The 13,916-nt window shown below is 32.3% G+C and overlaps 1 protein-coding gene across 1 annotated transcript; it reads right to left on the reverse strand.

Moving 5' to 3' along the window:
- Positions 1-342: 342 nt before the first annotated feature.
- Positions 343-13,916, reverse strand: LOC108913901. The gene is made up of 2 exons (XM_018719555.2): positions 13,749-13,916; positions 343-919 (listed from the first exon to the last, which is right to left on the reverse strand). Exon 2 carries the CDS (start codon positions 915-917, stop codon positions 504-506), a length of 414 nt encoding a protein of 137 aa, XP_018575071.1. The 5' UTR covers positions 918-919; positions 13,749-13,916; the 3' UTR covers positions 343-503.

Raw genomic sequence — 13,916 nt, forward strand, 5'->3', positions numbered from 1 at the left:
GCTAAAAATAACATTTTGCCTATCATTTTCTATCACTGTCGTTGGCCTTCCAGATCTAGTCAGATCTCTAACATGTCCATCGTCTCTAGGCCAAACCCTATATCGACGTATTTCCCTTCAAAAGGACTATCCATTATGCTTAAAAAATTAGATAGTGCTATTTAAAAAAAATGTCGATGACGTCATAGGTTTAGGAAAAAGGTTTTTGCGTTATTTTTCATAACGCAAAAAAGGTTTAAGCAACATGACAAAACATCAATTCCTATTTACTAATTGACGTGTTTTAGCGTTTTTGTGAAAACGCAACACATAATAAAATACGAATTTTTTGCGTTACTTCTGGGACACACTGTATATATAACTAACGGCCAACTAAAAATAAAGCAGCATATTCTAATGTTTTCTTTTTTCAATAAAAATTACTTTTTCTCTTTATTGAACGTCATTTTACAGACGCACTGTATTATTATTAATGTTTAAGAACATATCTGAATAAAAACAAATCAATAAGACATTCTCCCTTTTAAGTAACGTTCGTCTAAATTTTTTAGTATGATTTTAATTCTGTCTATAGTTTCAGCCTTTCTATTTTTGACATCATCATCGATATTTTTAATATCGTACACTTTTCTCCAATAATTGTGCAAGTTGTCTTTAAGAGTTGCAAAATACAGATCTATTTCCGATTCTGTCATCTTATTAATACTGCATTCCAGTTCTTCTACATGACGAATAATTGGTGTCAACTCTGGAGATTCTATTGCGCTTTCAGTGCTCGCATTTGAGATAACCTTCGTTGGATCAGTTTGGGAGGAAGTAGATCCGCTGGATTCTAAATCGACTATTTCCGTGGCCTCTACTTTGGACTTCACTGGTCTGCATTTTTTATTTGGTGAAGATGATTGTTTCTGTCCCATTACTGAAAAATAATGTGATACAAAAATTTACAAATAATAGAAACTAAATAAACTGTATTGTTTGAAAATATTTATTTATCGTCTCTATTTTTACATAGGTACACGAAGAAATTCGTTAAATTTAATAAAAAAATTGAAACATTATTTTATGAAGGTCCTTAAGACATTTGAGACTCGAATAGATTATCAAAGCGAATGGGAGGAAAATTTTGGTACCCTGGAAAGAGGTACCCTATGGAGCCTGATATGGTTTACGTATGGCTCTAAAATGGTCATAGGGAAGGGTACAGAAGTATATGGACTCAGACCCTAATAGACTGCAAGCTACAGTCTGGGGAAGTTTGTTACTGTCCTTGTGTGGGAATGTTTACAAATGCTGACTGAACTGCGAACCACTAATACAATTAGACTGTGTTGGGTACCAGGACACAAAGCATTGATGGGAACGAGAAAGCGGATGAACTTGCTAGGAAGGGATCCGAAACAGAGTTCATTGGAACCCAAGGAGCTGAGAAAAGTGTCGGCAAGGAAGTTTTTGGACTTTGTAAAAAGGACAAAACTACTTTCTGAATAGGACTGAGTATGGACTGAGATGCACAATAGGCCTGATAGGTCCGCGGGGCTATGGGACTTAATTAGAACCAACCACTAGAAGAAGAAGATGAAGAAAAAATTGTTATTGAAAGTGGGGTTTTACTTTCACTTGATATTCTCAGTATAGTTACTCGTATAAATCCCGGTGTCGGACAAAATGAAGGAATTATTAGCACAAAGAGGTAAAAAAATATATCTAGTGTTGACGATTTGCACAGGCTAAGCTTTATCTGTGATAGAACTCCTTAAAATAAGAAAAGAAGAGAAGTTTCCTTAAAAAGGGTTTCGAAAACTTTAATTTTCCCCTTTAAAAATATATCTCTGAAAATGTTTGTTGTAGATATCTATCCATCAAAACATTTATAAATAATTGACTGAAAGTAAAAAAAATCACTATAATGGTTTGCATATATGCCAGTGGCGGGGATACAGAGAGGTGTTGTTATGAGCCCTGAAACTATGTAACAAGTTTATTTTAATTTAAAAAAAATAACTGAATGTTCATTTATCGGATAAATTGAAATATACAATTTTTCTTAGAAAACTAAATTTACAATTACATTTCCACTTAACAGCCAGTAGTACCAGTTTTTTTTTTTTGGATTACGCCTCTTATTAACTACTCCACTGGTTGATAAATTTGTATACCAATTCAATGGACGTTTGCTAATAAATTATTATTAACCCAAGTTTCATCTATCTAGAAACACGCAGTTAAACAAAAAAATATAATGGAAGATATCTATGCCCAACAATGTTTCGTGGTTTCAAGTAACAAAAAATATTAATCATCTTGCATATTATTTTGAATTATAATTATAATGTTAAAGCGCCTTTTGTTTTTATGACAGGTCGGAATTGCCAAATAATAATTAAATACGGTCCTGCCATTTGAAAAAAGGTTACAGACTCTGGTATTTGTCTTTTTTTAAATATCAAATAACTGCCAGACGTCTGGATCTGGATGACAGTTCCCAAATTTTTTGCACTTCATTTGGGATCGGCCTTTATAGAGCATTTAAAAATAGGAACATTTATTGCTGCATATTTAATTAATTATACTATGATTACTATGTGTATTGTGTTTGCGTTCAGATGGATAAGCTGCAGAATGTTTATTGTTCACATATATACGTATGAATTTACATTTTAAGATAAAAAACTGCATTATAAACAACTTCATATGCCGTTGAAAGAAACAATTGACAGCCAGATGAAGAAAATATAATCTACTTTTTTAAATAAATTATTTTCTTAGAAGTTTAAAAAGCATTTAATACATATCTCAATAATAATTAATTGAACTGATTTTTCATGAAGATTAAAGATTTCCTTATAACAGTTTTTTGCTGGGACGTAACATAATCTCTTATTAAAAAATAGTAAAACATTTTTTGTCAACTATTTCTTTAAATTTCTTTTTTTATTTTAATCTGCAGTAAAATAAACAGCGTTTCAGATTTTTTGATAAAATTTGGTACACTAGTATTTTGAGGAATCCTCATTTACGTGCTTATGGCAAATTTTCTAGAAAAATGTCAATAATGATAATAAAATAATATATGTTTTTTCAGGTTCTGATATTAAAAAATGATCACAGCTGACCCCAAATTCATATCCTAGTGGCGCTAAAATATTCAAAAGGCAGAATTTCATGTTTTTTTTTCAACAAAATAAAAAATTAAATATGTATCTCATTATATGGTTTAGTAAATAATCATTATCACCATGACTAATAGTATTTGTAATTATAAGAATAATAATTTGATCTCAGTTTCTCCCAAGTTATTTATGTGAATTATTATCTATAATCCTCATAACTATATAAATATACAGGGTGTTCCATTTAAGACGAATTCTTAACTCTTCAATCAACGATTCAAAAAATATTCTAAATCAAAGGTGCACCAAATTTTCAATTATACTATACAGGGTGTATCATTTTTTCTGGGTGTTACCTAATTTCCTTTTTCCAAATTGAACGCTCTTATATTATGGCATTTGTGAATTTCTCGTTGAAATTTTGGTCTATTTTGGTAGACATGTAAACGTTTCAGTATTATTTGACGTTTCTAAAAAATCGGCGTACAGTCTTCAAACATACCAAGTATCTTCAAAACAAAAGGTTGTAACATAATGTGATTTCAAACATTTGTCAAGACATGAAAAGTACCTAACCTACATTTCTTTCTTGATACATTTGAAACAGAAAAATAGTATTTTATTTTATTTCAAATTTTTCTACCACGGATATTTTGACTTTTTTATATGAAATAATTTAATTATCTTATAACGTGACGAAATCGTGTTATATATTTTTTTAATCTTGATCCAAATCTGTTTATTTTCGTCCAAGTTACCTACTCTTGAAGTAAGGCCCATTCATTTCCGAACACCCTGTATATTTACATTAATATTAGTAAGATATGAACAAAATAAAGCATTGCCTGTAATATTTTCTCATTGATTAATAAAAATATTGTAAATCATTTTGTTTAATTAAGAAGGTTGTAGTATACATCTATTCTTAATCCTGCAAAGATTAAACGTAGATATTTTTATGATTAATTTATCAAAGAACATTTAAACTGGATTTAACTAAATTCCTTAGCAACAGCCAATAAATTAGGTATCTCATACGTTAGAAACGAAATTAGATTTAGTTAAACGGTAATTAGACAAATTGGTTAAACAGGCTAACAAAAATTAATAATGGTTTTAAAGCACTCTCAGTAAAGTACTGATATTGAAAGTACGACGGACGGTTTGTTATGCAATGACCTATGTACCTGGTCGCCGTCAATTCTACAGATTGATCTTAGTATTCAGTCGAGGCGAAATCAGAATCACTGCTGTAGACGCCAACACTGAAAAATGGCAAAACGTTGGGAAGCATTGGATACGACCAAGCCACTAAGGAATGGTTCAGTGATGCACCATTGTCTGAAGAGCGGTTCAATCCATTACGACTTTATAACCAACAACAAGAACCGAAATGGAGATTAGGGCGGTGTAAGGGATTCTGATGGCGGGTCAGCCCCACTGAGCCTAGCCCGAGAACAATAAGAACAGGTCAAAGTTCCTAGATAAGGCTATAGTCCAGTCAAATTAGAGTTTGAACGTAAAAAAATATTAGTAAACATTATATTGCATTTTATGACGGGAAAGGGTATGTAGCATGATAATATAAAAAAACTAACACGAAAGAAGTGACGCTAAGTTGGCAAATTGCAAATAAGTGGCAAAATTATGTGTATTTTCACTTTCTTTACTGCTTATGAAAATCTAAACGATCTATCGGAAAATTTGCTTTTTTTGTTATAAACAATTAAATTACGTACAATTTAAGGTATCTAAAGTCATATTTCACCAATTTGTTAACTGTAAAATAAAGCTCGAACGCGGAAAAACCAGTTTTCGAAAATTCTCCATTAGTACCTATTGCAAAAAGAAATGGATATTGATGAAATTTATGGGAAAGACTGTCAATCCAATGATCAACATGTGTGCCAATTCGATTGACTGTGAAATTGTTGGTACAGGTATTTGTTTAATAATTTCTTCTGCTTTTTTTGCAACAAATTGTTTAATTACTAAACGTTAATCCCAGAAGTTAATATAGTAGATATAGGTTCTAATTGAATTGACCCAAACAAACGTATCGAAAGAGAAAAATTTCAAAAAGTTGAAATTCAAGTTGCTCTTTTACAACTAACATAGTAGGATGTGCAAAATAGCGTTAAAAATAATATATTCTCTTAGAGTCAGGCAAGAGCCGCTCTGGAATTAACTCTTTTTGCATTAAATATAGCTTATTTGTACGGTAATTAAAAAAAAGAGAGTCAAAAATATCGCGTGCGGCTGAGAACGGCGCTCAAGCGCATGCGCGAGAGCAATCCGTTCATTAACATTTACCGTTGAGTGAGAATACTATTTCGCATTAAACGCTTTTACAGCTGCTAGCGCGTTTAATACATGGGCTACACAGCCACACAAAAAAATCGACTTTCGGGCCCAGAGGTCAGACCATGTTTATTATAATTTTTTTGGGTTGCTGAATCCGAATCCGAGGTCCATTTAACCCCATCATCTTAGGATTTTTCATAACCTCAAAATAAAAAACGATATTCTGAAAAATTAAATCATATAACCATAAGACTCAAACTTCGAACGCTAAATTCTATTAACCAAATCCAATAAACATTCAACCCAAGGATATCCTAACCTAATAAGCCCATGAACCCAAACCCCAATAACCCTATAACCCCATAACCCCATAATTAAGGGAATAAATCATAGGCAATCTGTATTATTGCAAAATATCACATAGCTCCTTGAAATTCCTAATACTACTCAAACCCAAAATGCATATTGATCTGGTCACATCACATCTTTAAATTAAAAAAAAAAGAAGAAATCACCTAGGTACGCCTCTTTGGTCTCAAAATAGCTTTTTTATAATGTTAATTGTTAATTATTGGACGTATCGGACCGGGATTTTATTAAGGGTTAAACTTTTATTTTCAAAAAGTTTTACATTGACAGCCACAAAAATCGACTTTTGGGCCCAGAGGTCAGACCATGTTTATTATACGTTTTTTAGGTCGTTGATTCCGAATTCGAACCCCATTGCATCAGCATTTTTCATAACCTCAAAAAATCGATATTCTGAATATTAAACCATATAATCTTAAGACTCAAGCTTCCAACGCTAAATCCAATTAACCAAATCCCATAAACATTTAACCTAATGATATCTCAACTTAATAAGCCCACCAACCCAAACCTCAATAACCCTATAACCCCATAACCCCATAATCAAGGGAATAAATCATAGGCAATCTGTATTATTGCAAAATATCACATAGCTGAGGGCTCCTTGAAATTCCTAATACTACTCAAACCCAAAATGCATATTGATCTAGTCACATCACATCTCCGGTCTTTTGATAGTCATTCTAGTAATATCATTTTTAGGGTTATCCTTTGGATTTTCATTTCATTTAATTTAGTCAAGAGAGATTCTTAACATTAATCATTCATTTATTTATTTTAGTTTTATTCATTCATTTATAGTACGGTCTATCCTACAAATTAATTTTTTTTCAAAAGCTCTAATGAGAGCTATATGATGCACGAAATCCGATCGCGCAACCACCTCGTGTTGTACATCGGGTAATGCTAATGCCGACGGTCCTACTAATTAAAGTTAAAAAAAAACTAGATCTTCTTTTGTGAATGGGATCAAAGTATAAGGTAATGAAGTTGTGGTTAGGGAATCGTGGGGTTATGAATTGTAAGGTCATGGGGGTTTTAGGATTTGAATGCATAGGTTTTTAAGGTATCCCAACCACGTTAACGATTAGCCATAATACAGATTGCCTATGATTTATTAGTTATGGGGTTATGAAGTTACGGGGTTACCTATAGGGTTATAGGGTTTTGGAATTTTTTTGGGTTTGAGTACTTGGGTTTTCAAGGAGTCCTCAGCTTTCTGATGTTTTGCAATAATATAGATTGCGTACGATGTATTCCCTTGGTTATGGGGTTATAGGGTTATAGGGGTTTGAGTTCGTGGGCTTATTAAGTTGGGACATCATTAGGTTAAATGTTTATGGGATTTGGTTAATTGGATTTAGCGTTGAATCTTAAGATTATATGGTTTAATGTTCAGAATATCGATTTTTTGAGGTTATGAAAAATGCTGATGTGATGGGGTTCGAATTCGGAATCAACGACCTAAAAACGTATAATAAACATGGTCTGACCTCTGGGCCCAAAAGTCGATTTTTGTGGCTGTCAATGTAAAATTTTTTGAAAATAAAAGTTTAACCCTTAATTGTCTCTTAAAATCCCGGTCCGATACGTCCAATAATTAACAATTAACGTTATATAAAAGCTATTTTGAGACCAAAGAGGCGTAGCTAGGTGATTTCTTTTTTTTTAATTTAAAACTGTAAAAATAAGCTCTAATGCAAAAATATGCGTTCGACTTTTATTTTATAGATAATAAATTGGAGAAATATGAATCTGAGTACCAACCTTAAATTGTACGTAATTTAATTGCCTACAAAATAAAATAACTAATTTTCCGATAGATTTTTTACTGGCCCATTTTCATGGGCCAGTAAAAAAAATTAAAAAACGCTAAATATTGCCATTTATTTGCTATTTGCGAACTTAGCGTCACTTCTTTTGTTATTCTACAGGGATGGCCAGAAGTACGGAATAAAATTCATATCTTTTGAATGAGTTAATTTTTTTTAAAAACGCCGAAACACGTTAACTGATTTTGACTTTTCCCATTTTTCGGTTATATAATAATTAATTTTTCTTCAACCCCCTAACCCCCAGCTACCCCTATTTTTTTTCAAATGGAAACATAAGGCATGAGGGGGCTCGTTGAAAAGCTTATAGAAAATTGAATCCAGCCATACCAAACAAGTTTTAGTTTTTCAATAACAAGTTTTTTTCATTTAGAAATTGAAACAACTAGATAATTTACAAAAATAAACTCAATGTCGCAAATGCTGAAAATGTCCCCCATTCACTATTTGGCATTCTCCAAGACGATAGTAAAAGCTGTCCACAGCATTCTGAATGACTTCAGCTGGTAAATTATGCATCTCCGCCCTAATCTTCTTCTTTAAATTCAAAATATTAGCCGGTGGTAGACTCTTCCTTTCAAATATCCTCAAAGAAAATAATCCAGGGGTGTTAAGTCGGGGGATCTTGGCGGCCATTCAACTGTACGCCGTCTACCAATCCAGCGATTTGGAAACATTTCATCTAAGTATCTTCGAACATCAATACCAAAATGTGAGGGAGCGCCATCTTGTTGGAACCAAATTCTTTCATTCGGTATATCTGAATCAATTTCATGAGGGAAAATCACAGCTAGAGCAGGTATCAGGTCAAATGTTAGCAAATCCAGGTAGCGTGCGGCAGTAAGATTTTATTCAAAAAAGAATGGGCCCAAAAGATTCTGTTGTTGATGATACCTGCCCATACATTAACTTTTTGTGGATGTTGTGTATGCGATTCGCATATCGCTATTTATGTTGTCATTGCGTTAGTAGCAAAAGTTAAACTAAGGATAGGTTAAAACTATTGTATCAGATTATTTAATAATTTGGAAGTGCAATAAAGTAAGTAAATAAAAAAAATAGGTAAACAGATAACTTTGTATGTTTTGGTAGTTTTTAGTGTGGTGTTGGTTCCCCATATATTGTTAGATACCAATAAACACTTCATTCTTGGTAGTTCAAAAGAACTTAAAAATGGCAAGTAATAACAACAACAAACGTTCAAATAATTTCAGCAAAAATGAGGAAAGAATATTATTAGATATTGTATATAAGTAAATGGAAATAATAGAGTGTAAGAAAACTGATACGGTAATGAACCGAAAAAAAGTAGAAGCATGGGTAGGCCTTACAAAAGAATTTAATGCTGTATCTGGAGAAACATTTAGGGATGCAAAGCCTTTAAAAAAATATATGAGAATTTGAAGAAACGCACAAAACATAAGGTGATACCCATCTAAATAAATATTTTTTAAATCTTATTAATCATTAAAAATGTAGGCAGCTGAAGAAAGGCAGGCACTCTTGCGTACTGGTGGGGGGCCTTACATTGAAAGTAAAATGGATTCAACAGAAACAAAAATTTTAGATTTACTGGGTGTCCGAGCTAAAGGAATGCAAAGTGAATTTGGAGATGATACTATAAGTTTGTAGATTTAATCGTATATAATATTTACCATTAATTAATATTACTTTTGAAGGTTTTCCCATTTCTCAAGAAACAGTGTCAGCGAGAGATATCAGTGCTACTGGTGACGATACTTCAACAGTGATCTTACTGTAAACGGAGCAAGGTATATAAGTATAAAAAACATGCTTTTCTAGATATTCCTGAAACTTTTACAGTAGATGGTCCCTCCACATCAAGTGAAAATAATCATGAAGATGGTACGTTGTATTCCTAAAATAATGGTAGATTAAATACCTACTTAATAATTTTATTTGCAGTTAATGAAATGAATGAGAATAATTGGGCCTAATATACACCAGATATGTTAAGCCAAATGAAATATAAATCCCTACAAATGCATAATACACCAAAAAAAACACATTAGGGGTTTAACTTGAGAAGTGGGCAGCTTCAAAATCAGATTTTGAAGATTTGAAAATGAGGTGTTGTTAGGAAGAGCATGATTTAAAAATACGGGAAATACATGCAAAACAGATGGAGGTTTTAAGTATAGAAAGTGAACAGCGTATGGCTAGACAAAGAAAAGCACGACATAGAAATGGAAATATTAAAAAATAAATTACAGTATAATTAAAATTATCTCATTACAGTTGGCTTTTATTTCTAAATTAAATGTATAAAACTATGTCCAAATCATAATAAATATACAAATATCTACAATAATGTTTGGAAATAATCAACTATTTTATTTCGTGTATTGTTCTGTCCAGCAATTATATCATTTTGATTTTTCTCTTCGTTGTCGAAATGTACTTCCATTTCAATGGCCCCATCCATGTCTAAGAGAGGTTCATTCTGCTCAATAGCTATGTTGTGTAGAACAGCTGTAGCAACAACAATAGCCTCAACTTTTCGATAATCTAGCCTAATACCAGATGAAAGAATAGGAAACCTTCTCTTCCAAACTCCAAATGTCCTTTCTACTGTATTTCTGGTCCGTATCAAGGATTCATTGAATAATTGTTCGGCACGTGTTATTGAATTATTCAGTGGTGTAATTAAATAATTTCTTATTCCATATCCACTGTCTCCAATTAACACATTATCACCGAATTCACCAATTTCAAATCTAGTACGTAGATTCGAATTTTGGAAGATCGTACTGTCGTGTGCAGAACCAGGCCATCTGCACACAATATTCCGAATTTTTAAACTCGCATCACACACAGCTTGTACATTATATGAAAAGAAACCTTTTCGGCAACGGAATACTTCGGGCTCTTCTACATTAGGTGCTTGTATTTTTATATGTGTACCATCAATTGCTCCTATACATTTTGGAAAGCGAGCTTTCATGAAAAAACCTTGTCTAACAGCACTAATTTCTTCTAGACTTGATGGCATTTTGATAAAATTCAAATGTTTAGCGGCAATGGCTCGTGTAACTTTATTCACTACTCTACTAACAGTACTCTCATGAATACCATGACAATCTCCAGAAACTTTTAAAAAACAACCAGCTGCCAAGAATCTTAATGTCACTAAAACCATATCTGCTGCAGATAAACTGTGAGTTCTAAAAAAAGATAACATATTACATAACATTCAAAATGAAATGTATGGCACCTACCGAGACGTTCGATTGGATATCTCTTCTGATATTTCATTGATTAAAAACCTAACAGTATTTTTCGTTAATCTATATCGTTCTCGGAATTCACCTTCTGTCCACATATTAAAATTATTTATTTTCTCTCTATAAATTCTTTGTGCTCTTCGGTTTTCATTATGGTTTTCATACAAATCAATTAATTCCAAAAAATCTTCGTCATCGGTTATATTTTCATAATTTCTTGCCATTTTCAAAACAAATTGCAACAAATAAATACGTATCTTGACAATAACAGCTAGATAGCAGTCACAATTTTTAAGGTTAGCTTTTGTTTGACTGGCTCTTGAACTGCGGCTAACAGTGGTTTACGTTGACGGGAGGTTAACGGTAGTTCAAATGCTGAACAACTCATGTACAAGCGGATCAGATATGTTGAACGAAGTTCAGCGTTGAACGAGGTTTAAACTGGCAATGAACAAGTGGCCCTTAAGGGGGGGAAACCACATTAGGAGATTCAAAAAAATCGTTACTATAACTATTCAAGATACGTTGCCAAAATTTCAAAACAAAATGCCTATTCATTTTGCTTTTATGAACCTAAAACCGAACGCCCATCGGGTCAGTGCTCGGGCGCACAGCAGGTAGGGCAGAGCGCTTGTTCAGGTAGTCTGGTCACTTATTAAGCAAGAAAAGAACAGAATCAAGCTCAAAATGATGCCTATGAGGAAAAAGGGCTGTTATATCGTGCTGAAATTGCTGACTGATTGGAAAATACTATAACTTTCTCAAATTTCTGATTTTCGGAAATCTTCAAAAGCGTTTTTCTCGAAATTATATATTTTTTTATTCATGGGAATTCTAGCTCAAAAATTTTTATTCAAAATAAGTGAAAAAAAAGGTGAAAATCGATAAATTTTTTGCANTTTGTTTGTTAAAAGCTTCCTTTGTCGGTTTATTCCTAATAAAATAAAATGTTTGAAAAACGAATAGTGCTCCATATCTCCGCAACCGTTACTTTGCGGACCCATGTTTATTAAGACTTTTCTGTTTACTTTGGTTCATATTATTACCTCCTGAAATATTTTACACTCTTTTTTTAACACCCTGCATATCGTTCTCGGAATTCACCTTCTGTCCACATATTAAAATTATTTCTTTTCTCTCTATAAATTCTTTGTGCTCTTCGGTTTTCATTATGGTTTTCATACAAATCAATTAATTCCAAAAAATCTTCGTCATCGGTTATATTTTCATAATTTCTTGCCATTTTCAAAACAAATTGCAACAAATAAATATGTATTCACTATACTGACAATAACAGCTAGGTAGCAGTCACAATTTTTAAGGTTAGCTTTCGTTTGACTGGCTCTTGAACTGCGGCTAACAGTTGTTTATCTTGACGGGAGGTTAACGGTAGTTAAATGCTGAACAACTCATGTACAAGCGGGTCAGATATGTTAAACGAAGTTCAGCGTTGAACGAGGTTTAAACTGGCAATGAACAAGTGGCCCTAAATCGCGCACTTCAGCCTGACTTCTTATTTTGTCTCCACATTCAAGCAATATCAAGATTTCGATGCGTTGCCTTTCCGACAATACCATTGCAATTCAGTAAATAACTTGATTTTGACACAATAGTAACGTTTCAAACTCCAATTTACAACTAAAGCGAAAAATTAACCAGAAAGCTTGGCCAGTAAGTGGTGCCAAAAAAACGCAACATAAAAAATATATCTTTTTTGCGTTAGCAGTGATAGGTACAGTTTCAAATTCTTTAATTTATTCTGTGCAAATTCATGGAGGATAACACTAAAGATAATTAAATTTTAGTTCACTTGTTAAGTAGGTGTTTTATACAACCCTAATAACCTTGCTATTGAAAAATTAAAACTTGTTTATTTGGTATGGCTGGATTCGGATTTCTATAAGCTTTTCAACGAGCCCCCTCATGCCTTATGTTTCCATTTGAAAAAAAAGTAGGGGTAGCTGGGGGTTGAAGAAAAATTAATTATTATATAACCGAAAGATGGTAAAAAATCAAAATTAGTTAACTTGTTTCGGCGTTTTAAAAAAAATAACTTATTCAAAAGATATGAATTTTATTCCGTACTTCTGGCCATCCCTGTATAACTGGCGCATGGCGGTGACTACGTTACATAGGCATGACAACCAAAAAAACTGTTGCACACTAAATAACAAAAATGAAATTCAAATCGTTATCATGATAAGTATTAAAGTGTATTTCAGTGTATTTATAATACGATATCTATTCTAGATTTGATACAATTTAATATTTCTGATATGAACAGTATAGCACATAATTTTAAAAATAAAAATTAATTCTTATTTCATCTAGAAAGTGCAAAATATTGCGTTGTAAGTATCTCAGGATTAAAATGTCTTAATCCTTCGGCAGATTACTGAACAAACTTGGACAACCAGATAAAAAATTTGACTGGTATTTTGGTCGTGTTGGTAAAATTGAAATTATTTATTCTGGATTAATCGCACGTTATTATGACTTATTAGTCAAAACATCAACTTTCGATTACTATTTCATTTAGTTAAATATTTCTGCTACACTAGAAATAAATATTAATTTCAAATAAATAACCTCCTGCCTCTTACACCAAAATGTTGATTTTACAAATTTAGTTTTGCCGAAACACAAATATGTATCTCAAACTGAGAAAATAGATAATTCTTCATTATTATACTGTAAGCACACATAACAAAATGCTAACCTTTTGACAGCCTCTCTGTTTTCGTTGTAAAAACTTTAATCAAAATGTAGCAGAAATTAAATAATTACAGACAACATTAAATTTGTTTCACTTCAGCACTAGAGATTAAAATTATTTCAAGAAATGCGAAAAAATGTATTTCACTAATTAAAATGAATGTACTTACCAGCTGGTGATAATATTACAGTAAAATTAAATTTTTATGGAGCCCAAAGCAAAATGTATTCAAATATTCAAAGCTTCCGCTTCTCGTTTAAATATTCACACATCATCATGAAATAATGTTGAATATGATGATACGCTTAAATACATTTTTACTAAATGTCAACAAAAT

The sequence above is a fragment of the Anoplophora glabripennis genome, unplaced genomic scaffold (assembly GCF_000390285.2).
Source record: "Anoplophora glabripennis isolate ALB-LARVAE unplaced genomic scaffold, Agla_2.0 scaffold1260, whole genome shotgun sequence".
NCBI classification, from domain to species: Eukaryota; Metazoa; Arthropoda; class Insecta; order Coleoptera; family Cerambycidae; genus Anoplophora; species Anoplophora glabripennis.

Excerpts from the sequence above, each read along its gene's own strand:
- LOC108913901 (XM_018719555.2), bottom strand. The coding sequence starts at position 917 with ATGGGACAGAAACAATCATCTTCACCAAATAAAAAATGCAGACCAGTG.